The sequence below is a fragment of the Pipistrellus kuhlii genome, unplaced genomic scaffold (genome assembly GCF_014108245.1).
Source record: "Pipistrellus kuhlii isolate mPipKuh1 unplaced genomic scaffold, mPipKuh1.p scaffold_m20_p_44, whole genome shotgun sequence".
NCBI lineage: Eukaryota > Metazoa > Chordata > Mammalia > Chiroptera > Vespertilionidae > Pipistrellus > Pipistrellus kuhlii.
Window position 1 is genome coordinate 2,268,769 of NW_023425545.1, and position 27,904 is coordinate 2,296,672.

Consider the following 27,904-nt stretch of genomic DNA (forward strand, 5'->3'; position numbering starts at 1 on the left):
CCGGCCCTGGCGAACAGCCCCCGCCGGCTTCCGGGAGGCCCAGCTGGCCGGAGGCTCACCTCTGTGCCCACCGGACCACAGAGCGGTTTCTGGGCGGTCCGTTCACTTGACAGGGTGTCCTGTGTATGTGAGACACGAGTTGGCGCTGAGGCCTGCTGGTTGCGGTGCCTGCCTGGGTTTCTGCTGGGCTGCTGGCTTGTTGTTAATCGGTGAGAACTCTTTATATAGCAAAGACCTTGACCCTTGGCTGCAGGTGTCGTCCTAATCGTTGCTTGCCCTCTGAGAGTATCATCTATTTGAGGAACTTGAACTTCTATGAAGTCAAGCCGATGGGATCTTTTCCCTGGCGGTTTCTTTTTCACTTTGTATTGCCCTTCCCAAACCAAAGATCCATCCTCGCTGGCTTATATGCCATCCTTTTACTTTTCAATGATATCTCTGATATTTCAAAAACCCTAATTCAAAGCAAACGTTTACCGGGAAAGGCCGCAGAGAGGAAGGCGGCCGGGAGGCGGGAGGCCGGGGCGGGTTGGGGTGGTGGACGAGGAAATGAGGGAGGCCTGCACCTGGCACCGCACCCCACTTCTGATACCTCACCTCCCTGACTCACTCCCCCGCCCTCCCCCACTCCGTGGCTGCCACGGCTGCAGGCACTCGCCTGTCCCCACCCCTGCAGGGGCTGCCTGCCTCCCGGGAGGGCTGAGACCAGGAAGCTTGTCCAGCGTGTGGCTCCGTGGTTGAGCATCGACCTGTGAACCAGGAGGCCACGGTTCCATTCCCCGTCAGGGCACAGGCCTGAGTTAAGGGCTCACCCCCAGTGTGGGGCGTGCAGGAGGCAGCCGATCCATGATTCTCGCTCCTCACGATGTTTCTCTCTCTCTCTCTCTTTCCCTCTTTGAAATGAATAAAAAATATATTTTTAAAAGACCAGGAAGCTTGCACCCAAAAAGGCCAACGAGGCTGGGCTTCTGAGGATGGACGGGGGAGTGGGCACGGAGCTGGAGGCGGGCAAGGGCGCCGGAGGGCAGCCGCCGGCCGTGCGGCCCGGCAAAGCCTGCAGCCTGGCCGAGGCCTCCCTGTGTCCTTGAACCGGCAAGAAGCACGACTTCACGTGGCTCTCGCTCGCCCCCAGCAGAGCGGTCTAGGACCTCGGGGACCAGGGATCCTGTGGGTCGCCAGGAGCAAGGAGACCCCTCCCCCCCACCAGAAAGCTGTGTGCCCAGACACAGACTCAGAGCGTCCACCAGCAGGCCGCCCAGCTGTGTCTGCCTGAGCGGCTCTCCTCACCCAGGACAGGAGGGCCCTGCACAACCTCTGCCGCCCGCCAGGCCCTGAAGACACAGCCAGCGCCCCCGAGGGATCCGAGAAGCCGCAGCAGCGAGCCAGGAAGAACGGAAATCAGAACGGCAGCTGAGGGCTCCCCGCGCTCTGTGCCAACAGACCCCCCCCCCCCCCCCCGAGCGGGAGGCGGGAGCGAGCAGGTCCCTGACCGCAGGAGCGACCCGCGCCTCCACTGCGTTCGAGCCATGTCTTACACCCACACCAGCGTCTGCACCTGTTAAACGTGTCGTTATTGGTTTCAGAGAGGCAGGCAGAGGGAGAGGGAGACGTCCATGGGGAGAGGGAGTCACTGATCGGCTGCCTCGTGCGCCCCCCAGGGGGGCCTGCGCCCTGAGTCCAACCAGCCGGGCTGCCGCTTCACGTTTTCATTTAAAAATGGCTGAGCCGTCCCAGCTGCTGGTTTCAGATCGCAAGGTCCAAGGCACCCCCTCCCCCCTCTCCCCCCTCTTTCCAGCCCTCAAGCCTGTCTGTACAGTGGAGTCACCTGAGCGTGAAGGGAAAGGCTTCAAAAATCACCCGGAATAAGCCGCCTCTGGAAGGTCCTTTTTCACCTGCCCCAGGTGCCACCTGCAGCCCAGACAAAGCTGGGCTCTGCTGACGGGAGAGAATGCCAGCGCACCCGCCCGGAGCAGGGCACGGGCGGTGTGCAAAGCCAACGACAAGCAGGTAACGACTTAAAACACGTAAAGGAGCCGGCCGGCCGGGCTCCGGGTGGAGCGCTGACCTCGGAACCAGGAGGTCATGGTTCCGTTCCTGGTCAGGGCCCAGGCCCAGGTGGCGGGCTCCGTCTCCAGTGGGGGGCGCGCGGGAGGCACCGGTCCCTGATTCTCTCCCATCACTGACTGTTCTGTCTCCCTCTCCCTCCCTCTCAGCCAATAACCACACCCGCTGTTTGAAGCATGAGGACCAGGCCTGCCGGCTCAGGGCCTCGGAGGGCAGTGGGTCCACACTGAGCCCTGGGCAGCCGGGAGCAACAGGCAGGACAGACTGCACAGCAGGCTGTTATGTAATAGGAGGGAGGGAGCAGCTGGGCCTCCTCTCAGCACACACACACTCAGACACACTTATACCCCACCACACACATTCACACACACATTCCACCCCACACACTCACAAACACACACACACACACACTCAAAAACTCACATACACACACGTACACACACACACACATATTCGTACACACACACTCCATCACACACGTACACACACACACTCAAAAACTCACATACACACACGTACACACACACACATTCATACACACACACTCCATCACACACACGTACACACACACACACACACTCCACCACACACTCAAACACTCACATACTCACACACACGTACACTCACATCACGCTCCTGTCACTCCCGCCCTCATCCTCGGGGCCTCTCCAGCCCAGGGCCTGAGCCTCGGTTCCACCCGCGGCCCAGGTGCAGCATGGGCAGCGTGAGGCTGACAGTCCCTGGCAGCAGGTCCCTCCCCCCCTTGGCCTTGGCCGGCACAGCCACGCCAGCTCCTGGCTCGCAGCAGCGCGGTCCTGGCGGCCCCTCGGCCACACGGGCTTCCTGTCCTGGAAGAAGCAGCCCCGTTAACCGCCAACAGGAAGCAGGCAGGCGCTAAGGGCAGTCTCTTCCCGACCCTCCCCAGGAAGAGCAGAGAGAGGACAGCCCGGGCCTCGGAGCCCCGACTCCCCTCCGGCCGCGCCCTGCCTCGGCACGCGGTCGGAGACACGCGGTCCCCCCCCCCCCCCCCCCGGGGCGGCAGCCACCACCCACCTGGCCGCTGCCGCACCATCCCGCCGGCTGGGCTGCGGGGGGGCGGGGAGGGGGCGAGGGGGCACTGGGCGCTCGGGGGACGTGTCGGGGAAGCCCACAGGTGACGCTCCTCCGGCCTGGCCGCAACAGGCATGTGGCCGGCAGAAACCGGTTCGCCTGCTTTGCCCTCCCAGGCCTGCCCACAGAGCCGCTAGGCGATGCCACAGTAAACAGAGCCGGGCACCCACACGGACCGTCCCTCCCACAGCACCTGCTCCCTCCCGGCCCCGAGGTCTCCGGGGACTGTTATCCGACCCCTGAGTTCAGGGTCACCACGTGGGGAAAAGCGGGCGAGCGAGTGGGCGCCAGCTCAGGCACACCCGTGGCCGGCTGCCACGTGGCCACCCTGGTGGGCTCAGCGGCCGGGCCGGCGGCTCTCCGGAAGGTCCCTCTCCCACCCTCCATGCCCTGCGTTACTCAATAAATTGATTTTAGAGAGAGGAAGGGAGGAACCACACCGTCCGGCGTGGCTGAGCGTCGGCCTAGGAACCAGCGGGGTAACGTTCACTTCCGGGTCAGGCCGCACGGGCTCACTCCGCAGTGCAGGGCGTGCGGGTGGAGGCGGCCGATCAGTGATTCTCTCTCATCACTGCTGTTTCTCTCTCCCTCTCCTTTCCGCTCTGAAATAAAAACATAGATTTTTAAAAATAGAGAAGAGCCGAAACCGGTTTGGCTCAATGGATAGACCGTCGGCTTGGGGACTGAAGGGTCCCGGGTTTGATTCCGGTCAAGGGCATGTACCTTGGTTGCGGGCATATCCCCAGTGGGGGGTGTGCAAGAGGCGGCTGATCGATGACTCTCATCGATGTTTCTAACTCTCTCTCTCCCTTCCTCTCTGTACAAAATCAATAAAATATATTTTTAAAAATAGAGAAGAAGGGAGAGAGAGTGAGAGAGAAACATCGATCACTTGTCTCCTGAACATGCCTGCCGGGGGATGGAACCGGAAACCTGGGTACATGCCCTGACGGAGATTAAACTGCCCCTGTGGTGTATGGGACGATGGTCCCACCAGCCGGGCCACGCCCACCGGGACGATACACCCCTTAAACGCCCGGACGGCCTGCCACCCCAGGCTCGAGGCAAAGGCACCACAGGTGGGGGTGAGGGGAGGGGTCTCCCGGTGTGCCCTCACCTGTCTGTCCCCCGTCCACTCAGCTTCCGGGTCAGACCTGGAGCCGGTCTCCGGCGGCCGCCCCTCTTTTCTGTCCATGACCAAAGGCCCGTTTCACACCGGATGTCGGCTGCCAGGCAGCTCACCAGGCGGGAGTGTTAGAGACAAGACCACGTGGCCACAGGTCGCCCAGGTGGCCGACAGCATAAAACGCCACCTCTGACCCACGTCTGAGTGTCAACCCAAGAACCAGGAGGTCAGGGTTTGATTCCCCGTCAGGGCATGGGCCCGGGTTGTGAGCTCCATCCCCAGTGGGGGGCGTGCAGGAGGCAGCCGGGCCATGATTCTCTCATCATGGATGTTTCTATCTCCCTCTCCCATCCTCTCTGACATCCATTATATACAAAACCTCCAAAGGGCGTGGGGAGAGATTTCCTGCCGTTTCCCGGGTTTGGGGCAGGACAGACTTCGAATGCAGTAAGTCCCACTGAACACCCAGCTAGGTTCTGCGACTTTAAGAGAAATGACCTGTAACAAAGCTCCCTTTTCCAGCGGCTGCTTTTGCCAACAATGAAGCTCCCCCAGAGTGCAGCCAGTGTTACAGTTACAATGAAGCTGGGAATGCAACAAGGTTACTCCGAGGACCCTCCCGGAACCAGGAGAACCGAGAACGCCGCTGCCATTGTTTCACCTCAGGCGCAGCCTCCCAGCACCGCGGGGAGCTGAGCAGCTAATCTCACAAAAGAGGGTTCCGGCCAGTGAGCAAAATCCGGGTCTCTCAGCGGGCTGGGTAGACAAGGTGAACTCCGGGTTGAAGATGTGTGTTGCCAGGCAACCCGGCTGCCCCCTTCCTGGCACAGCCAGCAGGGGCCCCGCCCCCCAGCCCCTGCGCGGTGACAAAGATGAGTGTAAAGAACCCTAAACGGCGAATTCCCCGGCACAAAGCATCGGGCAGCAAAACCAAAATGTTCCTGCCCATCGAGTTGCCAGTGAAAAAGCCATCGATGGCCACTCACAATAATAATAATAATAATAATAATAAATAGCAACAAGCCCTTAGCGCCCGCCAGGCACTAGATAATGGAGCAGCAGGCCTCTGAGGCAGGTGGTTTATCCACTTCCAGAGGAACCAAGGCCAGGGGCATTGGCAGCTCCGAGCACCGGGCTGGGACTGAGCCCAGAGGTCTGCTCCCGAGGCCCCGCTCCTAAGCACAGCCCGCACTCCCAGGTCTGGCCGAGGCCAGCGCGGTGGGGGCGGGCTGTGCGAACCCCAGGCTGTCTCTGCGGGGCGCAGCCCCTGAGTGACGTGGGGTTGGCCCCCAGGCCCTTGCATCCTGGTGAACCAGCTGGCAGAGTGAGCCAGGCCTTAGTGTCTGAGCAAGGGCGGCAGGGAGGGCGTCGGTGTGAGTGACGGGGCATTGCCAGCGGGAGGCCCCAAGTTGGGTCCCTCCCAGCTGCACGAATGGGGAAGTCACTTCCCTGAGCCTCCGTGTCCCCGTCTGCGAAGGGGGCACCCCCCCCCCCCCGACGGCGTGTTTTGTGGGTGCGTGAACTCGAGCGTGGAGACCAGAAGCTGGTTCCACGACCACCTCATGGCCGGAGGATTTGGAAAGTCACGGATGAGGCCTTCCTTTCGCGCCATTCTGAGGCCCTGCTCACCACAGACACCCAGCGGCTGGCAGGTGCTGGCGGGCCGGCCCGGCGGTGAACTTGGGCGGCTGTGACTTTTTCTTTGCGAAGCGGCCGTGGTTTGAGTCGCACCAGCAGTGACGTGTGGATGTTTCTAACGGGGAGTTTCTGAGATGAACACACGGATTTTTAAAACTTCTCCACTCGGCGGTGGCAGGAGCGGGAGGGCAGGCGCGGGAGGGAAACCCACCCCGACCTCTGGTCCGCCTGGGAGCGCAGACGGCCGGGTGCCACGGGAGACACTGCGGCCTCCGGGGTTGGGCAGGTGCGCAGGGAGGTCTGGCCGGGCCCTCCTCCCGCACGCAGGAGGCGGCAGAGCCAGCCGGTGTCACCGGGGCCGAAGACTAGTTGGGCTTCTGGTCTATTCCCCACCGAGATGCTGCCACGTGTGACACCGGCTGCCGCCGCGGGAACAACGGGGCTTCCAGAGCCACCGGCTCCTGGCAGGTTCCGGCTATATTTAGCAAATTGCCTATGTTTCTCCTTCTCCTCTTTTCTATTCTTTTTTCTTTCTTATTTTAAAGTCAAGGACGAGGGGGCAGAGCGTGGCCTGAAGGAAGTGAGTTTCCTGGCACCGGCTCTGGCCCAGACCTCGCGCCGGGCCCCCGGAATGCCAGGGCGCCGGCGGGGACACAGCACACTTGGGGGGTCCGTGTGGGCGAGCAGCGGCCCCTCCAACTTCTCATCGCGAGCCGGACCATCCGGCCAGACAAAGACCGCAAGTTCCCCGCCGCGGCTGCAGACAGAGGGGGAGCGAGCCTCCCGATCACGCCCGGGCGCCCCCGATCGCCGCAGAGGGGGTCCCAGCAAGTCCCCCGCGTGGTCCGGGTGCCTGCACGCCGCCGGCCCCGCACCCACCGAGGCTGCGGCCCCAGCCCGGTCACTCCCGGCGCGGCCGCAGCCCACGCGTCCCCCCCATCCCCGCCCAGGGGCGCCGCCGGCCCCCGCGCCCGTCCCCGCAGCCCAGGCCGCGCCCCGATACCCACCCGGGTCCCACGGCGGGGCCGGATCCGCGCTGGCTCCGGGCGCCGCCGCCGCCGCCTCCGCCGCCGCCAGTGAGGCCGGCGGGGCGGGGACGTGCGACCAGGCCCGGCCTCCGGCCCGCCCCGGCCCCTCCCGGTCCCCGCCCCCGGCCCCTCCCGGCTCCACCGGGTCCCAGCCCGGCTCCCGGCCCCACCCGATCCCCGTCCCCGGCCCCACCGGCTCCCAGTCCGCCCCACCCCCCCCGGCCCCTCCCGGTCCCCGCCCCCTGCCCCACCAGGTCCCCGCCCCCCCTCCCGGCCCCCGGCCCTCCCCACCCACCCCCGCCCTTCCCCCGCCCCCGGCCCCACCCGGTCCCAGCCCGGGCCCCTGGCCCGCCCCCCTGGCCCGCCCCGGCCCTGGTCAGACCTGGCTTCGCCCGGTGGCCCGAGCTCCCCAGCCCCGCGCCCCAGTGCGCGCCCGCCCTCGCCCCGCTCTGAGCCTCTGTGGTTTGGGTTGGGGCGCGGGGGACCCGCCGCAGGTCCTGGCTCTCTCCCCACCCCCCCACCGAGGAGGAACCCCGCGCCCCAGGTCTGCCGATGGGGCGGGCCAGGCTGGGTCCCCGGCCCGAAGGAGCAGCGGGTCCGGGTCCCGCAGGCCCGCCTCCGCCTGCCGGCCCGGGGCCCCGCGGTGCGGACGGAGGCGGAGGCGGGGCTGGACTGGGAGGGCGGCGGGGAAGCGGGTCTGCGCTCTGATGCCGCCCGGAGGGCTGTCCGGTCCCCAGCCCGGCCACGGCACCACGGCCGCCCGCACCCGCCGCCCCGCGCGGCCCCGCCGCCGGATGTTGACGCCGTCGCCTAGCAACGGGCCACGGCGGAGCCTGGGAGCGGGGCGGCCGGTAAGCGGGGTCCAGGCACCGCGGGTCTTGGAGGGCCCCCAGGGTTCCCCCTTTCCATGCCCCCCGGGGCGCCCCTTCCCCACTCACCCCCTCCTCCTGCCCGGCCCCCCGGGGCGCCCCTTCCCCACTCACCCCCTCCTCCCGCCCGGCCCCCCCGCCCGCCCTCTGCGCCGCCCACCCCGGGCCCTTCTCCTTCCTCACCCCCCTTTGTCTGCTCCCGCACCCATCTCTGTCCGCTGCCCCAGGTGCTCCCCAAACTGGACCGCTTCCCGCAGTAACCATGGCAACCACTATGCTTGGCAGCCCCTGCTCAGAGCGGGGTGCAGGCTCTCTGAGGTGGGAGGGAGGGAGGGGGGATGGTCTGCGGTGCTGCCCCTGCGGTGGCCCCTGGCCCCGGAGCAGAAACCAGCCCAGCCCCCGGCTCTCCTGGAAGAGTGGTCCCCCCCCCCCAGCTTGACTGGGGGTCCCCGCAGTGGGCTGCCCTGGGCCCAGGCCCTGAGCACAGGTAGATGGAGGTAGTGCCACCAGGCCCGTCTCTGATGCTTCCTTTATTTTTTAATTTTAAAAAATATATTTTTATTAATTTCTGAGAGGAAGGGAGAGGGAGAGAGAGAAACATCCAAGATGAGAGAGAATCATGGACCGGCTGCCTCCTGCACGCCCCTCTGCGGATGGAGCCCACAGTCCTGATCAGGAATCAAACCATGACCTCCTGGTTCATAGGTCAACGGTCAACCCCTGACCCATGCCGGCAGGGCCTGTCTAGCATCCTGATTTTATGTTCTAAAAAGCTAGTTTTTAAAAGATGTTTTTTATTGGTTTCAGAGAGGAAGAGAGAAGGAGAGAGAGAAACATCCATGATGAGAGAGGATCATGGATCAGCTGCCTCCTGCACGCCCCCCACTGGGGATCGAGCCCACAACCCGGGCCTGTGCCCTGCGAGTTCTGGGCCAAAGCTCAACCCCTGCCCCCGAGGCCGGCTCCGAGCTCGCATCCTCCGTTAGGACAAAGCAGAGCCTCTTAAGAAAGAGGGTGAAGCAGGACAAGGAGCTCTCCAGCCTGGAGGGCGCGGTTTCCCGTTGGCACCCCGTTCTCACAGACGCAGGTGTCTGTCAGGTGACCTGGCGTGCTGTTCCTCTCGTGTTTCAGTGACCGTGTTTTCCTCTTCGTTCGTGGAGACTCCGGTGGCCTCCCGCCACGGGCGGGGCCAGGCGCTGGTGCTGGGGCCGGTGACAAGCAAGCGGGCGCTGGGCCCGGGCGGGCGGGAGGCGGCTCCCCGGTGACTCTGCCTGTTTCTCCGCTGCCAGGCCCCACAGGGAAGGAGAGGCAGTGATGGAGGAAGAGGAGGACGGGACCCCCGAGGGCGCCGGGGTGAGTTCCCGGAGGCCAGGGCCTGGGCCTGTGTCTGCCAGGGGCTGCGGGAGAGGTGGAGCATCGGCCAGAAAGAGTCTCTGGTCCCGGACAGACCGTCCGCTGCTGTGGGGCCCGGCGGGAGCATGGGACCTGCTCTCGGAGTCCCGAGTGGCCCAGATTCCCTTTCCTCTAGCGAAGGGCAAAGGTCACCACCAAATGGCAGAGGGCATGCAGACAGGCTGTGGCCCAGCGACACGCTCCATCGGCGCCAGCACACCGTGAAGGATGACACCTCGCCCTGGCCGGTCTGGCTCAGTGGCCGGAGCTGCGGCCTGCAGCCTGAAGGGTCCGGGTTCCATTCCTGCTCCAGAGCACGTGTCCGGGCTGCGGGCTCCGTCCCCAGCAGGGGGCGTGCAGGAGGCAGCCCATCGATGATTCTCTCTCAGTGCTGTTTGTCTCTCTCTCCCTCTCCCTTCTTCTCTAAAATCGGTAAAAACAAAACCAGGAGAAAACCTCACCAGACCCTTATATTTTGTTTCCTTCGGCGCAGCCACAGGCAGCCCCAGAGGAGTCCACCGGGGAGCAGACCAGACCGGGGGCCGCTGCGGAAGCTGCTGAGCCCGAGGCCCCTGCCCCGGGGGAAGGCCCGTCCGATGAGGAAGGCCCGCCCGATGCAGGAGAGGGGGACGGGGTCCCCGAGGGAGAAGAGGGGGACGGGGTCCCCGAAGAAGAGGGGGACACGGAGACGGGCGAGGAGCAGCAGGTGGCGGGGGGCCCGGGGTCTGACACGGAAGCCCTGTCCCTCGGGGGGAAAGCCAGCTCCAGGGAGATCATCGATTCGGACGAGGCCCCGGACTCAGAGGCCGCCCAGCAGGCGGCAGGCTCCTCTGAGTGGCAGCCGAGTTCGGATGTTTCCAGATTTGGGCTTAGCCATTCGGTGAGTAGCCCAGGTCTGCTTGACGCCAGTGCGCTCCTTCCTGCCATGGGGGGTGTCCCAGATGCCAAGGTTGGGGTCCCTCCCCGTGAGGCATCCTGGTTGCTGGTCTCGAGCGGCCTGCAGCCTGGGGACGGGGGTAGATGGTTTCCATGATGACCATTTGCAAAAGACACGTGATCTTTTTATTTTGTAATATATTTTTATTGGTTTCAGAGAGGAAAGGAGAGGGAGGGAGAGAAACATCCGAGATGAGAGAGCATCATGGGCAGGCTGCCTCCTGCACGCCCCGCACTGGGGAGGGAGCCCACAACCCGGGCCTGTGCCCGGACGGGGGTGGAACCCTGGCCCCTTGGTTCATAGGTCGATGCTCAGCCCCTGGGCCACGCCGGCCGGGTAGGGCCCGTGATCCTTATGTCCAAACGCGTTCCTCTTCCTTAAGTCTGTGTGGACTTTGGAGCCCTGGAGGGGGGACCCGGTCACTCCCCAGGGCTCAGGCCCTGCTGTTCTCGCTCCAGACGGAGTCTGAGGAGGACCTGCAGCGGGTCCCACCGCGCCCCCTGCTGCCCGGCCTGGGCGGTCGCATCCCGTCCTCCGATGAGCTGTCCCTGACCTCGGAGTCCTCCTCTGGCCCGGAGCCAGGTACCCAGCCCCACGCCCAGGCCGAGCCCCGCCATCACTCCCCGCGGCCGGGCCTCTGCTTAGGTAGGGGTGTCGAACTCAATCAGAGAAGGGGCCAAAATCTAAAATCCAGCCTAAATTGCGGGCCGAATGGTTTACTGAACAGTCATAAACTGTCATTGTGATGGAAACGCAGCGGAGTGCAGTGATGACAGCGCGGTGCGGGCCACATTGCAAGGCCTGGCGGGACGGATTTGGCCCGCGGGCCTTGTGTTTGACACATGTGGCTTAGAGACTTGGCTAACCGGAGGGAGAAGGGGCTCCTAGTGCTGACGCCCATCTCCTCAGCCCTGGTCCTTACAGAGACCCTGCCTTTCCGTCCTTACCGTGTGCCACGCCCGCTGCTGGCCTGTGCCCATGGGGGGCGCAGGAGGCAGCCGGGCCCTGGTTCTCTCTCATCATGGATGCCCCTCCCTCTCCCTCACCCTCTCCTCCTCTGAAGTCAGTTAAAAAGGGAAACAGCACTCTGCCCGGCCCCGTGGGAGCTCCCCTCTCCTTCCCCTCCCGTGGCGCGGGGCCTGGCCCAGACCCTGTTCACTCCCCGGGGCTGTCTGTCCCCCAGGCCCCCTCGCCCCGGCCTCCGGGCCGCCCCCGGGGCCAGCATTCTCACCCTCATTCCTGGACCGGATCCAGCACTTCAGCCTCTCCGAGGACAGGGGCACCGAGCCGCCCGAGTCCGAGGGGAGCGACGAGCCGGACGAAGACGTGACCCACCTGGTGGTCCTGGACCCCAACCACGTGAGGAGGGCCCGCGGCTCCGAGCTGCCCCTCGCCTGCCCTCCACGTCCAGCCCCTGGCCCTCGCCGATCCGGGCGGGGCGGGCGCTGGCGCAGCTTGTAAAGCCTGGTCCCTTCCGAGGCTCCTGTCTCCACACCGGCCCGCCCCCCGGCCTCAGGGCCCTGGCACTTGGGGGGGGTTTGGCAGCAGGGGAGGCCGCCCCAGGGATGAGCCGCAGGCAGATGGCGGCGGCCTGGGAAGGGCCGAGTGCCCATTGGTGCTGGGACCCCCGCCCCGCCTGCCCGGCCCTTTTGCCAAAACACAGACTCAGGCTTCAGTGCCGGCGGTGCCTGGCGCGTGGCTGCAGAAGTGTGAGCATGGAGGGTACAAGCTACCCCCCCCCCACCCCCGAGAACAGCTGGGCCGAGGTCGCAGGGGCCGACTCTGACCGGTGCTTTGCCGTCGCTTTAGCCCCTGATGCTCAGGTTCCAGGCCGCACTGAACAGCTACCTGAACCGGCAGGTGGAGAAGCTGCAGCTGGAGCTGTTGGAGCTGGTGCATGGCCCCCCATCCCCTCCCAACTGTGTGCCTCCCCCATCCTCACCCCATCCCCACCCAGCTGTGTGCCTCCCCCATCCTCACCCCCATCCCCCCCAGCTGTGTGCCTCCCCCATCCTCACCCCATCCCCTCCCAACTGTGTCCCTCCCCCATCCTCACCCCATCCCCACCCAGCTGTGCGTCCTCATCCCCATCCTCACCCCACTGGGTGCGGTCCCCCTCCCCGCTCCCCCTCCCCGCTGTGCCATCCCCTGCCTGCCCCCCTGACCGCCTTCTCTGGGCGCAGGGCGTGGCCTCCAGGCAGAGCCAGGCGCAGCGGCAGGAGCTGGGCGTGGAGCTGTACGGGCTGCAGCAGCACATGGCGGCCCTGCAGGTGCAGCTGGAGAAGAGCCACGACCGCTACTCGCTGGCCACGTGCGCGCGGCAGCAGATGGAGCAGGAGCTGCAGCGTGTGCGCCAGCTCTACACCAGCACCTACGCGGCCGCCAACCAGGAGCGCCGGCAGCGTAAGGCCCCTTCGGTTCCGTCCGAGGGCACAGGCCCTGGGGCAGACCTGCCCCCAGGCGGGGCGTGCAGGAGGGGCCGCTCCACGATTCTCATCGCCAATGTTTCTCTCCCTCTCTGAAGTCAACAGACATGTTAAAACTCACTAAGTGAATAAAACCGAGAGGGAGGAGGCCCCGCCCGCGGGCACCACTGGCCGCCGGCATGGGGCGCACAGGGAACCTGAAAGGGAGCAGGGGCCAGCGAGTGCCGGGTGGGTGTGGCTCGCCAGCTGGAGCTCGGAACTCTGTGGCTCCATTCCCAGGCTGATAAGGGATGTTTTGCTCTCACCTCGATGTTTCTCTCCCTCCACCTTCCTCTTTCTAAAAAGTAATTTAAAAACCTTTTTATAAAAATAGATGAACACCACAGCTAGGAAGAGGGAGACATTTGGAACCTGGGTTGCTGGCAGCGTCCACTCTTTTCTGGTTTTCTGTTGTGTAACCAATTGCCACCGACTTAGGGGCTTACAACAGCCCCGTTGGTATATCTGCCCCTGTGCCTTTGGCAGGAGCCTGCGGCCACCGAGTCTCTGCCTGGGGCATCCCCAAGCCAACCCGAGGGCTCTCGTGGGGGGACCTGCGGAAGACCCACCTGCAGGCTTGTTCACGTCCCTGGTGGAACTCAGCTCCTTGCGGCTGCAGGACTGTGGGCCTGCTATCCCGCTGGCTGTCAGCAGGGGGTGTGCTCTGCCCACACCCTTTGCCACGGCCCCTCCACCTCCGAGCCAGCAATGGGGAACTCACCCCTCCTCCCATCCCACTCACCTGAGGATCTCTCTCCTCCTCTCCGGCCATCAGCCGCAGGAAACTCTGCCTTTCAAGGCTCAGCTGCTTAGGCAGGCCCGCCTGGTCACTGCCCTTCTGCCACCGGAGGGTCCGTAGCCGCAGGAGTGACACCGGGCCGCCGTTCTGGGAGCCCCTTACCAGTTCTGCCCACCTGCCTGCTCAATCCCCAGGAGGGGGCGTGCGGGAGGCAGCGGTCAACGACAAAGAGCTGCTGGGAGCCCATGGGGAGGGAGCTGAGGGCGTGACTGCGGGCGGCGGGAAGGGCGGCCGGTCACGCGGCCCGGCTGCTTCCTCGCAGTGGCGTCGCTGCAGAGCGAGATGGAGCACCTGGCTCTGAACCTGTTCTACGTGCAGAACATCGACCAGGACATGCAGGACGACATCCACGTGATGAAGCAGGTGGTGAAGAAGTCGGAAGCGGAGTGGGCGCGGGCCGAGCGGGACAAGCAGCAGCAGGTACCCCCCCCCCCCCCAGGCCAGGCGCAGGCTCTCCCCCTGCAGCCCCGAGAGGCCGCGGCCAGCTTGGGGTCGCCCCCTCGGGCCAGGGGTCAGGGGTCAGGGGTCGGCGCCTGAGAGCCGCCACGGGTCTCGTGTTGCAGGACCTGCACGTGGACCAGCTCACCAGCCGGGCCCACGAGCTGGAAGAACAGATCGCCCTGTTCGAGGCTCAGGCGGGGGCCCAGGCGGAGGAGACCCGGATGCTCAGGAAAGCCGTGAGCGAGGTGAGGGGCACCCACAGCCGCAGAGGCACCCGCAGCCCAATGCCTGGCCCACCCAGGTGAGTCAGGGAGGTACCGGGGCCTGGTGGCCGGTGGAGCCAGTCCCCCACAGCCCGAGAGGCTGAGGCGGCCCAGGCGGGCGGGACCCTGTGCTCCGATAGGGGCGGACCCTCAGCCAGCGCCAGGCCCAGGCCAGGCGGCTCCGCGGGGAGGACGGGAGCCTCCCTCCCGCCCAGGCGGGACCCGCCTCTCCTCTCCGGTGCAGGGAGGGAGGGGCCCGGGCAGCCCCGGATTCCGTGGCCAACACTAAGAATCAAAGCTGCTATGACTTTTTAAAAAATATCTATTTTTATTGATATCAGAGAGGAAGGGAGAGGGAGAAAGAGAGAGAGAGAGAGAGAGAGAGAGAGAGGGAGAGAGAGAGAGACATCAGTAATGGGAGAGAATCATGGATTGGCTGCCTCCTGCATGCCTCCTCCTGGGAATCAAGCCTGCAACCCGGCCCATGCCCTGACCGGAATCCAGCGGTGACCTCCTGGCTCATACATAGGTCGACGCTCAACCCCTGAGCCACACTGGCCAGGCAATACGCTGCTTTTTAATACTAAGTTACAAAGCAACATGCAGAACATGGTCACACACACACACACACACACACACACACACACGGAGGTAGCACCAGTGTTAGGAATGATAACCTCCGAGTGGGGCATGATGGGTAATTTTGTTTTCCTTGTGCTTGCTCGTGCAAGAATGAGCACCTTTTTTGTTTGCTTTTCAAATGAGTGTTTAAAATACTTGGAGACTGACTTCAGCCGCACTCTGCGTCTCAGCCGGTGCCTGGGCCCCGGGGCCGCGCCCACGAGTGGGGTCCGGTGGGGCCCTGCACCCCCTCCTTCCCTGGCCTCCCGCCCAGGGGGTGGAGGGAGGCTTACAGGGGCCGAGGCGTCTGTAGAGCCATGGTTAACTTTGTGATCAAGAATTGCAAGGCCGCCGAAACCGGTGTGGCTCAGTGGGTAGAGCGTTGGTCTCCGGACTGAAGGGTCCCGGGTTCGATTCAGTCAAGGGCACGTACATTGGTTGCGGGCACATCCCCGGTGGGGGCTGTGCAGGAGGCAGCTGGTCGATGTTTCTAGCTCTCTATCGCACTCCCTTCCTCTCTGTAAGAAAATCAATAGAATAAATAAATAAAAAGGACTGCGAGGCGGACGAGGGGTGGGGGGGAACAGCGGGGAAGCCGGCGCTGAGCCCAGCCCCGCCCCCAGGCCTGCGCGGAGATCGACTCGGTCCGCGTGGAGAAGAAGGTGATCCTGCAGCAGTGGACGGTCTGCCTGGTGGGCATGAAGCGGCGCGACGAGGCGCACAGGACCATCCGGGAGGTGCTCAGGTGCACCCCGCGGCCGGCCGGGGGGGGGGGAGGGGGAGGGCGCTGGGCCCAGGGCGCCAGCGGGGAGGGCGCCAGGGGGAAGGGTGCTCCCCGTGTGCCTACCGGGGGGAGGGCGCTGGGCTCAGGGTGCCCGGGGGGAGGGTGCTGGGCTCAGGGTGCCTGGGGGGAGGGTGCTGGGCTCAGGGTGCCCGGGGGAGGGTGCTGGGCTCAGGGTGCCCGGGGGGAGGGCGCCGGGCTCAGGGTGCCTGGGGGGAGGGCTCAGGGTGCCCGGGGGGAGGGTGCCGGCTCAGGGTGCCTGGGGGAGGGTGCCGGGCCCAGGGTGCTGGCTCAGGGTCCCTGCGGGCCGGGCGGAGCGGCTCAGGGCGGTGGGCGGGTGAGAGGTGGGTGCCCGGGGGAGGGGGCTGGTCCAGGGAGCCGCCTCCTGGGACACGGGAGGCCCCTGCAGCCCCGCCTCCGCCCCGAATGCTCAGCGTCTGCTGAGACCCCAGCGTTTCTGTCCTGTCAGACGCCCGGGCCCAGCAGGGCTCTCCGGGGGATGTCCCGGAGGACGTGGGGAGCGGAGTGGGGGGAGGGCGCTCTCCGGAGAGGAGGCGGCCCGTGATCGAAGTCTCGCCCCGGTTGGGGCTCCGTGCTCAGGGAGTCCTCCCCCGGGTCCCCGAGTTCCCGGCTCCTCTCTCCGAGGGGGAGGCAGAGCCCCGGTCCCGGTCCGGCTGTCACTCCCTGCGGGCGGGTGGGCGGGCGGGCGTCCCGGCACCGGCCTGCCTACCCCCGCCCGCTGACCGGACGGAGGGATGCCTGGGGCCTGCCCCCACCTGCTTGGCGCTAACCAGCTCCGCTCCCCAGGGGCCGGCCGCAGTCACAGGCCCCTCCGTGGCCTCCCCACTGCCCAGTGCTCATCCCCGGGCCCCAGAGCCTGGCCCGGGAGTGTCGTCATGGCTACGGGCTACTCAGTTTGCTAGCTCCCCCCCCCACCATAATCACAACCTTGAAAAAGCTATTTATTTTTAAACAATATTTTTTATTGATTTCAGAGAGGAAGAGAGAGGGAGAGAGAGAAACGTAAGTGAGGAGAGAGAATCACTGATCGCTGCCTCCCGCACGCCCCCTGCTGAGGATGGAGCCCGCAGCCCGGAAAGGAACGGCGGCTCCGGGTCATGGTCGGGCTCCACCCCCGCCCCCGAGCCCGCGGCCGGGTGGCCCCTCCTCACCCGGCTCTGGCTCCCTCCACAGCGAGTGCCGGCACCAGCTGCAGGCGGCGGCCGGCGAGGCGGAGGCCTACCGGCGCTCCATCGTGCAGGAGGAGGAGCGCAACGAGGCGCTGGCCCGCGTGCTGCGCCGCGCGGAGGCCGAGGCGCGGCTGCTGCAGAAGCTCACGGCGCAGAGCCTGGCGCGGCAGGAGGCGCTGCAGGCCCAGTTCGGCTCCTACCAGATGGTGCTGCAGGACACGGAGGCCAAGCTGGCCGCGGCGCGCGAGGTGCCGCCCGCCCGCCCCCCACCCACCCGCCCACAGCCTCTCCCCACCCACCCGCCGCCCTCTCCCACCCACAGCCTCTCCCCACCCACCCGCCGCCCTCTCCCACCCACAGCCTCTCCCCACCCACCCGCCGCCCTCTCCCGCCCACAGCCTCTCCCCGCCCACCCACCCACCCACCCACAGCCTCTCCCCACCCACCCGCCGCCCTCTCCCACCCACAGCCTCTCCCCACCCACCCGCCGCCCTCTCCCACCCACAGCCTCTCCCCACCCACCCGCCCGCCCCCCACCCGCCCACAGCCTCTCCCCACCCACCCGCCGCCCTCTCCCACCCACAGCCTCTCCCCACCCACCCGCCCGCCCCCCACCCGCCCACAGCCTCTCCCCACCCACCCGCCGCCCTCTCCCACCCACAGCCTCTCCCCACCCACCCGCCCGCCCCCCACCCGCCCACAGCCTCTCCCCACCCACCCGCCGCCCTCTCCCACTCACAGCCTCTCCCCACCCACCCGCCGCCCTCTCCCACCCACAGCCTCTCCCCACCCACCCGCCCGCCCCCCACCCGCCCACAGCCTCTCCCCACCCACCCGCCGCCCTCTCCCACCCACAGCCTCTCCCCACCCACCCGCCGCCCTCTCCCACTCACAGCCTCTCCCCGCCCACCCGCCGCCCTCTCCCACCCACAGCCTCTCCCCGCCCACCCGCCGCCCTCTCCCACTCACAGCCTCTCCCCGCCCACCCGCCGCCCTCTCCCACCCACAGCCTCTCCCCGCCCACCCGCCCACCCACCCACCCACCCACAGCCTCTCCCCGCCCACCCGCCGCCCTCTCCCACCCACAGCCTCCCCCCACCCACCCGCCGCCCTCTCCCACCCACAGCCTCTCCCCACCCACCCGCCGCCCTCTCCCACCCACAGCCTCTCCCCACCCACCCGCCGCCCTCTCCCACCCACAGCCTCTCCCCGCCCACCCGCCGCCCTCTCCCACTCACAGCCTCTCCCCGCCCACCCGCCGCCCTCTCCCACCCACAGCCTCTCCCCGCCCACCCGCCCACCCACCCACCCACCCACAGCCTCTCCCCGCCCACCCGCCGCCCTCTCCCACCCACAGCCTCTCCCCACCCACCCGCCGCCCTCTCCCACCCACAGCCTCTCCCCGCCCACCCGCCGCCCTCTCCCACTCACAGCCTCTCCCCGCCCACCCGCCGCCCTCTCCCACCCACAGCCTCTCCCCGCCCACCCACCCACCCACCCACAGCCTCTCCCCACCCACCCGCCGCCCTCTCCCACTCACAGCCTCTCCCCGCCCACCCGCCGCCCTCTCCCACTCACAGCCCTCCCCACCACACCCACCGCGGGCGCCTCCTGGGGGGACCATACACTGCGGGGTGCCTCCTGGGGGGACCATACACCTCGGGGCGCCTCCTGGGGGGACCATACACCTCGGGGTGCCTCCTGGGGGGACCATACACTCGGGGCGCCTCCTGGGGGGGCCATACACCTCGGGGTGCCTCCTGGGGGGACCATACACTCGGGGCGCCTCCTGGGGGCCATACACCTCGGGGCGCCTCCTGGGGGGACCATACACCGAGGGGCGCCTCCTGGAGGCCATACACCGCGGGGCGCCTCCTGGGGGGACCATACACCTCGGGCGCCTCCTGGGGGGACCATACACCTCGGGCGCCTCCTGGGGGGACCATACACCGCAGGGCGCCTCCTGGGGGCCATACACCTCGGGCGCCTCCTGGGGGGACCATACACCGAGGGGCGCCTCCTGGGGGCCATACACAGCGGGGCGCCTCCTGGGGGGACCATACACCTCGGGGCGCCTCCTGGGGGGACCATACACAGCGGGGCGCCTCCTGGGGGCCATACACAGCGGGGCGCCTCCTGGGGGGACCATACACCTCGGGGTGCCTCCTGGGGGGACCATACACAGCGGGGCGCCTCCTGGGGGGACCATACACAGCGGGGCGCCTCCTGGGGGCCATACACAGCGGGGCGCCTCCTGGGGGGACCATACACCTCGGGGCGCCTCCTGGGGGGACCATACACCTCGGGGCGCCTCCTGGGGGGACCATACACCTCGGGGTGCCTCCTGGGGGCCATACACCTCGGGCGCCTCCTGGGGGGACCATACACCTCGGGGCGTCTCCTGGGGGGACCATACACCGAGGGGCGCCTCCTGGGGGCCATACACAGCGGGGCGCCTCCTGGGGGGACCATACACCTCGGGGCGCCTCCGCAGCCCTCACTGCCCCTCCCCCAGGAGCACAAGGAGATCCGGGCCGAGCTGCTGGGCGTGCACCAGGCCATCCGGGAGGAGCGGCAGCTGCGGCGGGAGCTGGACACGGCCATCGTGCGGAAGCTGCAGGAGCACATCACCTCTAACAAGATGACCAAGTACTTCCACCAGCTGCTGCTCAAGCTGCAGAAGGAGATGACCAACCTGGTGCGCGGCCAGCAGGGGGCGCCTGGGCCCGCGGGGGGCGCCCACAGACCACCGGCCACAGGCCGCAGAGCTGTGTGGGCAGGGGCCGGGCCTGTCTGTTCACGGCTCAGGTTCTCCTGCCGTAAAAGCCATGACCTGTGCCTGGTGGTGTGGCTCAGCGGATAGAGCATCAGCCCGAGGACTGAAGGGTCCCGGGTTCGATGTGGGTCCAGGGCACGAAGCTCGGTGGCAGGCTGGGTGCCAGGCTTTGGTCACAGGGAGCCTGGACGCGCAGGGCAGTGAGCGGAGACCAGGCCGCTGCCATCTGCCCCAGGAGGCTGGCACAGTTCCTGCTGGAAACCTTTCTGAACACACACGCTCATACATGTGCAACGAAGCAAACACAGGCGCACACAGACATGGGAACACACATGTCCACATCCCCGTGCACACGCGAGCGGACACAATCATGGGTGCAGGCAAACATGGGTGCACACAGGTACCCCACCTTAACCTAGGTCTCAGTACGTGTCGGTTTTTCAGTCCATTCTGACCCATTTTCTTTCTTTCTTTCTTTTTTTTTTTTTAATATACTCCACTGACCTTTTACAGAGAGGAAGGGAGAGAGATAGAGAGTCAGAAACATCGATGAGAGAGAAACATCCATCAGCCGCCTCCTGCACACCTTCCACTGGGACTGTGCCTGCAACCAAGGCACATGCCCCTGACTGGAATCGAACCCGGGACCCTTCAGCCCGCAGGCCGACGCTCCATCCACTGAGCCACACGGGCCAGGGCCAACTCATGTTCTTAATACACCTTTCCCGCTCAGTAAGGTCACTATGTGCAGCCGGCATGGCTCAGGGCTGAGCATCCATCTAGGAGCCGGGAGGTCACTGTTGGATTCCCCGGTTGTGGGTCCATCCCCAGTGTAAGGCGTGCAGGAGGCAGCGGGTCCATGATTCTCTCTCATCCTGGCTGTTTCTATTTCAGGCCGCAGGCCCGGGCTCTATCCACTCGCCTCGGTCTGGTCTGACTACTTCTCAAATGTGGCAATGGCTGGGGAGGGCCAGAGGGGGGCACTGCTGTGGGGCGGGTGTGGTCAGGAGGCCCAGCCAGCTAACAGCTAAGAGCTAACAGCTGAGAGCCAGCCGGCGGGCTCACCTGTCCTCGGGGGGCGGGGCTGGGAGGAGGCGGCTGTCCCAAGGAAGTGGGGTGCAGGGCCGGGAACCCTGGGTCTCCTTGGGACGTCCTGGCTGAGATCCGGGAAGTCCCCCCCCCAGTCCATTTTCTGGAAATTGGGAGCAAGCCCACCAGCTGGGAGCAAAGTGGGTGCCCTGGAGAAACTAAGGAGTGGGGTGGGTGTGACCTCCAAGGCCAGGCCCCAGGCCCCAAACCTTCCCTGTCCCCTGCTGCCCAGGAGACGCGTGCATTAGTACCACCCATGTCCAGGAGAGGGCAGTAAAGAGTCCTCAACCGGCCGGTGGGGCCTGTCTGGGATGGGGACCCGGACTGTGAATGGGCACCATGCCCTGGAGCTGAGGCCCAGGGAGAAGGCGGGCAGCATCCACGGGGGGTGGCATCTATTGTAGACAGGCCGCCCAGGAGCCGTACTGACCTCCCAGGAGGCCAGGGCGGCGGGGTGGGGGGTTGAGTGCCGGCATGGAGGAAGGCAGGGGCGGCCTGGCGACCTCAGAAGGTCTTGGCAAAGAAAGGGGCGGCTCAGAGGCAAGCAGGTGTGGCGAGGTGAGATGCTGGCAGGGCCCGCTGTAAGACCTGGAAATGGGGGTGTTCTGGAAAGGCACCCCGCGGCCGGCCAGCAGGTGCATGTAGGACAGCCAGCTGGGGTCCTGGGAGGAGCCCAGGGGAGTGGGGGGTAGGGGGGGCTAGGGGTGGGCAGGAGCGGGGAAGGTGAGAGGGCTCAGGCTTTGTGGGGGCAGCGAGGCCTGGGCTGGCCGGTGGGCTCAGGGCACAGCTTTGTTTGGGGGAGGGGTTATGGGGAAAGACTGGGGAAGGGACAGGTTCCTGGTGGTGATGGGGCCCGCCTGAGCGGGAAAACGGGCCATTTCCTCATCTGTGGTCACACGTTCCCACCCAATGTGACCACTGTCTGTTTAAGGAGAAACAAAGTCTATATGTATATACACACACACACACACACACACACACACATATATATATATATATATAGAGAGAGAGAGAGAGGGATATCATTGATGTTTTTACAGAGAGGAAGATAGAGGGATAGAGAGTTAGAAACATTGATAAGAGAGAGTCATCCATCAGCCGCCTCCTGCACACCCCCTACTGGGGATGTGCCTGCAACCAAGGTACATGCCCTTGATTGGAATCGAACCCGGGACCCTTCAGTCCGCAGGCCGACGCTCTGTCCACTGAGCCACATTTTCCTGGCTGTGGGAGGCCCTGAGGGCCAGGGAGCAGGCCCGGGAGGAGGGGCCCCTCCGGAGCCCCCGGGGAAGCGAAGGGTCCGACGTGTCGGCTGCCGGGCGCAGGTGACGCACCACTCCAAGATCGACGGCGACATCGCCCAGGCCACGCTGGACATCACCCGCACCAACTGCCGGCTGGAGGGGCACCGGGAGGCGCTGGCCGAGCTGGACAAGGAGGTGCAGAAGGTCAACGAGCTCATCAGCAACAGCGAGAGCGAGATCGCGCGGCGCACCATCCTCATCGAGCGCAAGCAGGGCCTCATCAACACCCTCAACAAGGAGCTGGAGCAGATGGTCTCCGAGATCGGGGTAGGCGGCCGCGGAGACCAGGGGCACCGAGGTCGGCCGGCCCCGAGAAGCCCCCAGCCTTCGGCTCCCTCCCCGGAGGGAGGCCGCTCATCGGAGGCCCGGCCGCGGCTCTCGCAGGGGGAAGAGATGGGGCCTCTGGAGCTGGAGATCAAGAGGCTGAGCAAGCTGCTGGACGAGGTGGGCACCAAGGTGACGCAGGCGCAGGTGGGCTGGCTGCGCCTCCAGCAGGACATGGTGCGGGCGGCGCAGGAGCGCGAGGAGCAGCTGGCCGCCCTGAGCCTCTTCCGCAAGGAGGTGCGCATCCTGGAGCAGAAGAAGCTGAGGACCGAGAGTGAGTGCGCAGTCTGGCCCGCGCTGGACTGGGCCACGGGGGCAGGGAGGGGGCACGGAGGGCCCCCCTCCGCGGCCCAGGTGTGGCTCTGAGCGTGGCCCTGGCCGGCGGGTGGGCCGCAGTCACGGGTCAGGCGAGGCGCGAATGTGTGCTGAGCTTGTTCAGTTTGCGATCCAGTGCCCTCCGCCCGCCCTCGGCAGGCGGCTCCCGGAGTCACAGGACGTGGGCCCCGGGGCCGGAGCCCCGCCCGGAGCCCCCCCCCCCCCCCCCCGCAGCCCCGGCTCACCCCGCTGTGGCTGCACTTCAGGATCTCTGCGTGCCAGGTGCCCAGAGGGGCAGGGGCACCTTCTACCCCACAGCCACCTGCTGAGGCACCTGCCCCTCTGGGTCCCACCTGGTCCCTGGCCCGGGGTCATCGCAGGTCACCCGGCCCTGCAGCCCTTTGGGGTGCCGCCCAGAGCTTGGGGCTCCCACCCCCTGGCACATCACGCCCCGCTTCCTCCCTGCGGTCCTGTGCTGTCCGCCCCACCCTCCCAGGTCCGCCTGCCCTCCCCTGTCCCCCCACTTGCTGGTTGTCCAACCCGTCCTTCCAGGTCCCCGAGGGGCCGGGCTTCGGAACCCGGCGGCCGGGGGGACCCCTCCCCTGTCCCCGGCCCCGGAGGGCTGTGATGGGGGCCCCCGGAGGGCTGTGATGGGGGCCCCCGGAGGGCTGTGATGGGGGCCCCCGGAGGGCTGTGATGGGGGCCCCCGGAGGGCTGTGATGGGGGCCCCCGGAGGGCTGTGATGGGGGCGCCAGGGGGACCCCTCCCCTGTCCCCGGCCCCAGAGGGCTGTGATGGGGGCCCCCGGAGGGCTGTGATGGGGCGCCAGGGGGACCCCTCCCCTGTCCCCGGCCCCGGAGGGCTGTGATGGGGGCCCCGGAGGACAGCAGGGCTCAGGGCCCGAGTCCCTCCCCACAGAGAAGATCGAGCAGGAGAAGCAGGAGCAGAAGGACATCGAGCGGCACATGAAGGACCTGGACAACGACCTGCGGAAGCTCAACGTGCTCCTGAGCCGCAACCGCAGCAGCTCCGAGGACCTGCAGCAGGCCAACCTGCTCACCGAGAGCCAGTTCCTGCAGGCGCTGAAGGTGCGCCCGGCGGGCCGGCGGGCGGAGGCCACCGCGGCACAGGCGTCTCCGGGGCAGGGCGGGCCCCGGGCCCCGGGAAGGCCGCAGGGGCGGCAGGGCCGTGGGCCCCTGGTCCACCAGCACCGCTGCCCCCCCGCCCCCCAGGCCGCAGAGAGGGAGACCATCGAGATGCAGGACAGGCTGGAGCAGCTGAACCAGGAGAAGGTGTCGCTCCTCAACCTGCTGGTGGAGGCCGAGTGAGTCTGCTGGGAGCGTCCTGGGTTGCCGGGCCGGCGTGGCTCAGACACTGAGCGTGGACCTATGAACCGAGAGGTGCCCGGTTCGATTCCCCATCAGGGCACAGGCCCGGGTTTCGGGCTCAATCGCCAGTAGGGGGCGTGCGGGAGGCGGCGGGTCCATGATTCTCTCCCATCACTGGTGTTTCTCAGCCCCTCTCCCTTCCTCTCGCTAAAGTCGATAAAAACGTGTTTTCAATAAAGAATCCCTCCCGAGCCGAAACCGGTTTGGCTCAGTGGATAGAGTGTCGGCCTGCAGACTGAAAGGTCCCAGGTTCGATTCCCATCAAGGGCATGTACCTTGGTTGCAGGCACATTCCTGGTAGGAGGTGTGCAGGATCAGGAAGCAGCTGATCAATGTTTCTCTCTCATTGATGTTTCTAGCTTTCTATCCCTCTCCCTTCCTCTCTATAAAAAATCAATAAGATATATATTTTAAAAATCAATCAAATATATTTTAAAAAAAGAAAAGAAAAGAAAAGGAAGAATCTCTCCAACTGGGTGATTCCGGAGGCAGCTGGCCGGCACTGCGGGCTGCTGGTCGCAGAATTGGGGGGGGAGGTTTCTTATGTAACAGCCACGCCCCGCGCCCAGGGCATCAGCACATGCCCCCTGCCCCTGGAGGGCCTCCCTAGGAGAGCAGGCAGAGCGTCTCCCATAGCGATGCGCGCCGTCGCCCCGCCCCCCGCCTCCAGGACCCTGCGCCCATCTCTGCGCGCCCTGACCTCCCCGCCCCCGTGGCCCCTGGGGTGGGGCCTGTGAGCAGGAGCTCAGGGCGCCTGGGAAGGACGCCCGAGCCCTCCAGCCCCCACACGGCCTCCTGTGCGCTCAAAGGCACCAGATCCTGCTTTGGGAGAAGAAGATCCAGCTGGCGAAGGAGATGCGGGCCTCGGTGGACTCGGAGACAGGCCAGAAGGAGATCCGGGCCATGAAGGCGGAGATCCACCGGATGCAGGTGGTCCTGGGGTGGAGGAGGTGGGGAGCAGGAGGTCCTGGGTGCAGGAGGTCCTGGGGTGCAGGAGGTCCTGGGGTACAGGAGGTGGGGTGCAGGAGGTTCTGGGGTACAGGAGGTGGGGTGCAGGAGGTCCTGGGGTGCAGGAGGTCCTGGGGTGCAGGAGGTGGGGTGCAGGAGGTCCTGGGGTGCAGGAGGTGGGGTGCAGGAGGTGGGGTGCAGGAGGTTCTGGGGTGCAGGAGGTGGGGTGCAGGAGGTCCTGGGGTGCAGGAGGTGGGGTGCAGGAGGTCCTGGGGTGCAGGAGGTGGGGTGCAGGAGGTCCTGGGTGCAGGAGGTGGGGTGCAGGAGGTCCTGGGCCCGGGAGGGAGCCGAGCAGGCGCCCCGCACTCCAAGCTCTGGTGGAACGCGCTGCCCCCTGCTGCCCTGTCGGTCCGTCCTCCCCGCACTCCCTGGGAGCAGCCCAGATACACGGCCGCACGCACGGCTTCTCCTCGCCGCTGTCTGTCCTTCCACTCCGGTATTTATTTATTTTTAAAAATATATATTTTGTTGACTTTTTACAGAGAAAGGGAGAGGGAGAGTCAGAAACACCAATCAGCTGCCTTCTGCACACCTCCTACTGGGGATGTGCCCGCAACCAAGGTGCATGCCGTTGACCAGAATCGAACCCGGGACCTTTCAGTCCACAGGCTGACACTCTATCCACTGAGCCACACCGGCCAGGGCTGCGCTCCGATATTTTTAAACGCCGTGTGTTTGCTGGCTGGTGTGGCCCAGTGTTGAGCATCGACCTGGGAACCAGGAGGTCAAGGTTGGATTCCGGGTCAGGCACGTGCCCGGTGCAGGAGGCGGCCGGTCCACAGTCTCTCTCTGCCCCGACTCCAGGTCCGGCACAAGCAGCTGCTGAAGCAGCAGGAGCGGATGATCCGGGACATGGAGCATGCCGTCGCCCGCAGGGAGACCATCTCCACCCAGGCCGAGGGCCAGAGCAAGATGGACAGGAAGATGCTCACCCGGTCGGACTTCCACCACAAGGAGCTGGAGCTGCGGCGGAAGATCAGGGACCTCCACAAGGTAGGGAGCCTGCTAGGGCAGCCTGTCCACGGCCGGCGTGCCCCCCACCCCCACCCCCTGGGGGTGGCCAGCATGGCAGGTGGCATTGGCCAGGGGAGTGGCAGGGTCCCTTAGGCCCGTGGGCTCAGGGTCCCAGGTGATCTGCGGGTCCCGTGGGCCCGCGGTCGGCAAACTGCGGCTCTTTGGCCCCTTGAGTGTGCCTCTTCCACAAAATACCACGGCCTGGGCGAGTCTATTCTGAAGAAGTGGGGTTAGAAGAAGTCTACGCTTAAAAAAGGTGGCTCTCCAAAGGAATGTCAATGGCTGTCCTGTTGGCATTGGCTCTGCCGACTCACGAGTTTGCCGACCACTGCTAGGCCACCGAGGAGACGAGCAACAACATCCTGCAGCTGGAAGAGAGCCAGAAGGGCACGAGGGACTCGCTGCACGAGAAGCAGGCGCAGCTGGCCGCCCTGCAGGCCCAGGCCGAGGAGCTGGAGGCCAACCTGCAGCAGCTCGTGGACCGCAAGCGCCAGGTGGGCAGGCCCAGGGCCCGGGCCCAGCACCATGGGAGCTGCAGCCGGGGGTCTGCCCCGCAGCAGCAGCCCACGCGGCTGCGGGCGCGGCCTCCTCCCGCCAAGGGCATCTCACACATCAGGCCCCTCGTGGTCCAGGCCTGGCCCCGGGAGCCAGGGCTGCCGGTGGCGCAGAAAGACCATGGCCTGCCCTCCCCGAGGTTCCGGGTCTGCGGGCGGGAGGACCATGGGGAGTCCGAGAGAGCACTGGCGTGTTAGCTGGTGATGGTGCTCTGGAGGAAACAAGAGGGGGGTCGCACCGTTAGGCCGGGCTCAGAGAAGTGACAGCCGAGCCGGGCTTAGAGGAGACGGAGGGTGCCGCCCCTGGCGGAGGGGTCAGGCGAGAGCCGGAGCTCCGGGCGGCCCCAAAGCCCCAGAGTGCAGGCCGGCCTGCCGTGGGGGCTGGGGGGGGAGGCCCCCTCAGGGAGCAGGATCGAGGCGGGTGTCGGAGGGGTTGGGTGCGGCTGGGGTGGCCAGGGGCTCTGCGGTTGAGTGAGTAACAGAAGGTGACGGGAGGCCCGGGTGAGGCCATCGCACGTAAGGAGGACGGTGATGGGCGGACAGGGCCATTGCCCACCGTGGGGCTAGACCGTGGCCGCCGTTGGGTCTGCAGAGAATTTCAGAGCCGTCCCCGCGGGTTTCCTGCGAGGCTGGGTGGGCGTGAGCAGGGGAGAAAGGCCAGGCAGGGCTTGGGCCTGGCCAGTGGGGATCGGGAGGTCCCCCAGCGCCAGGCCCGGCACCCCGCGGCCACCTCCGCCCAGCCTCTCCTGCAAGGCCCCGTCCTCTGTCTTCCCCTGCCTGAGTCTGGGTTTGTGGAGGAGGCGGTGGGTGTCCCCCTTTAAATGCACAGCCCGATGCGCGCCTCTGCTCCGACCCCAGAACCTGTCGGAGCTGGTGACCCTGCAGACGCGCCTCAGGCACCTGCAGGCGGCGAAGGACGGCAGGTACGTGTTCCTGTTCCGCACCAAGGCGGCGCAGCTGGAGGAGCGTCGGCGCCTGGACCACCGGCTGGCCACCATCGGCGCCGTCCTGGACCACGTGCAGGAGGAGCACCCCCAGTTCCAGGAGGCGCTGCTCGCGCTCAGGCAGGCCGTGGCCAGCCAGCTGGACGCCCCCGCGCCCTTCTAGCTCGCGCCCGGCCGGCGCCCCCCAGGCCAGCCGGGAAGAGACCCACGGAAGCCACGCCCACCCTCAGGGAACGACCAGGCTGGCGCTGCGGACACCGAGTCACCTCCCGGCCTTCCCGCTGCCTTTAGGCAGGTCACCCCTTGGCCGGGGCCACGCCCGGGAAGGCGGAGCCTGTTCCCCGGATGGACGGTGACGTGCTCCCTGAGCAAAACCTGGGCTCCTGGAGGCTCCTGTGTCTGCACCTGCACTCACACCACCTCCTCCTGGGCAGCTTCTCGCTCCCACCCCCCAGGTCCTTCTCC

General features: G+C 66.4%; 2 protein-coding genes across 2 annotated transcripts in view; one reads left to right on the forward strand and one right to left on the reverse strand.

The window, feature by feature from the left end:
• Window positions 1–7,045, reverse strand: part of TBC1D16 (TBC1 domain family member 16) — a 57,321-nt gene extending 50,276 nt beyond the window's left edge. The window contains exon 1 of the mRNA XM_036412221.2: window positions 6,946–7,045. The gene's annotated coding sequence lies outside the window, so the exon portion shown is untranslated. The remainder of the gene's footprint in view (window positions 1–6,945) is intronic.
• Window positions 7,046–7,391: 346 nt separating this feature from the next.
• CCDC40 (coiled-coil domain containing 40) lies at window positions 7,392–27,893 on the forward strand. The gene is made up of 20 exons (XM_045572176.1): window positions 7,392–7,817; window positions 9,125–9,188; window positions 9,721–10,107; window positions 10,623–10,746; window positions 11,348–11,523; window positions 11,974–12,057; window positions 12,348–12,567; window positions 13,691–13,848; window positions 13,992–14,114; window positions 15,377–15,498; window positions 16,729–16,972; window positions 19,240–19,422; window positions 21,915–22,160; window positions 22,278–22,491; window positions 23,450–23,619; window positions 23,764–23,855; window positions 24,729–24,849; window positions 25,732–25,920; window positions 26,277–26,435; window positions 27,354–27,893. The coding sequence occupies exons 2-20, from the start codon at window positions 9,150–9,152 to the stop codon at window positions 27,600–27,602; spliced, it is 3,300 nt and encodes a 1,099-aa protein (XP_045428132.1). The 5' UTR covers window positions 7,392–7,817; window positions 9,125–9,149; the 3' UTR covers window positions 27,603–27,893.
• Window positions 27,894–27,904: the final 11 nt, after the last annotated feature.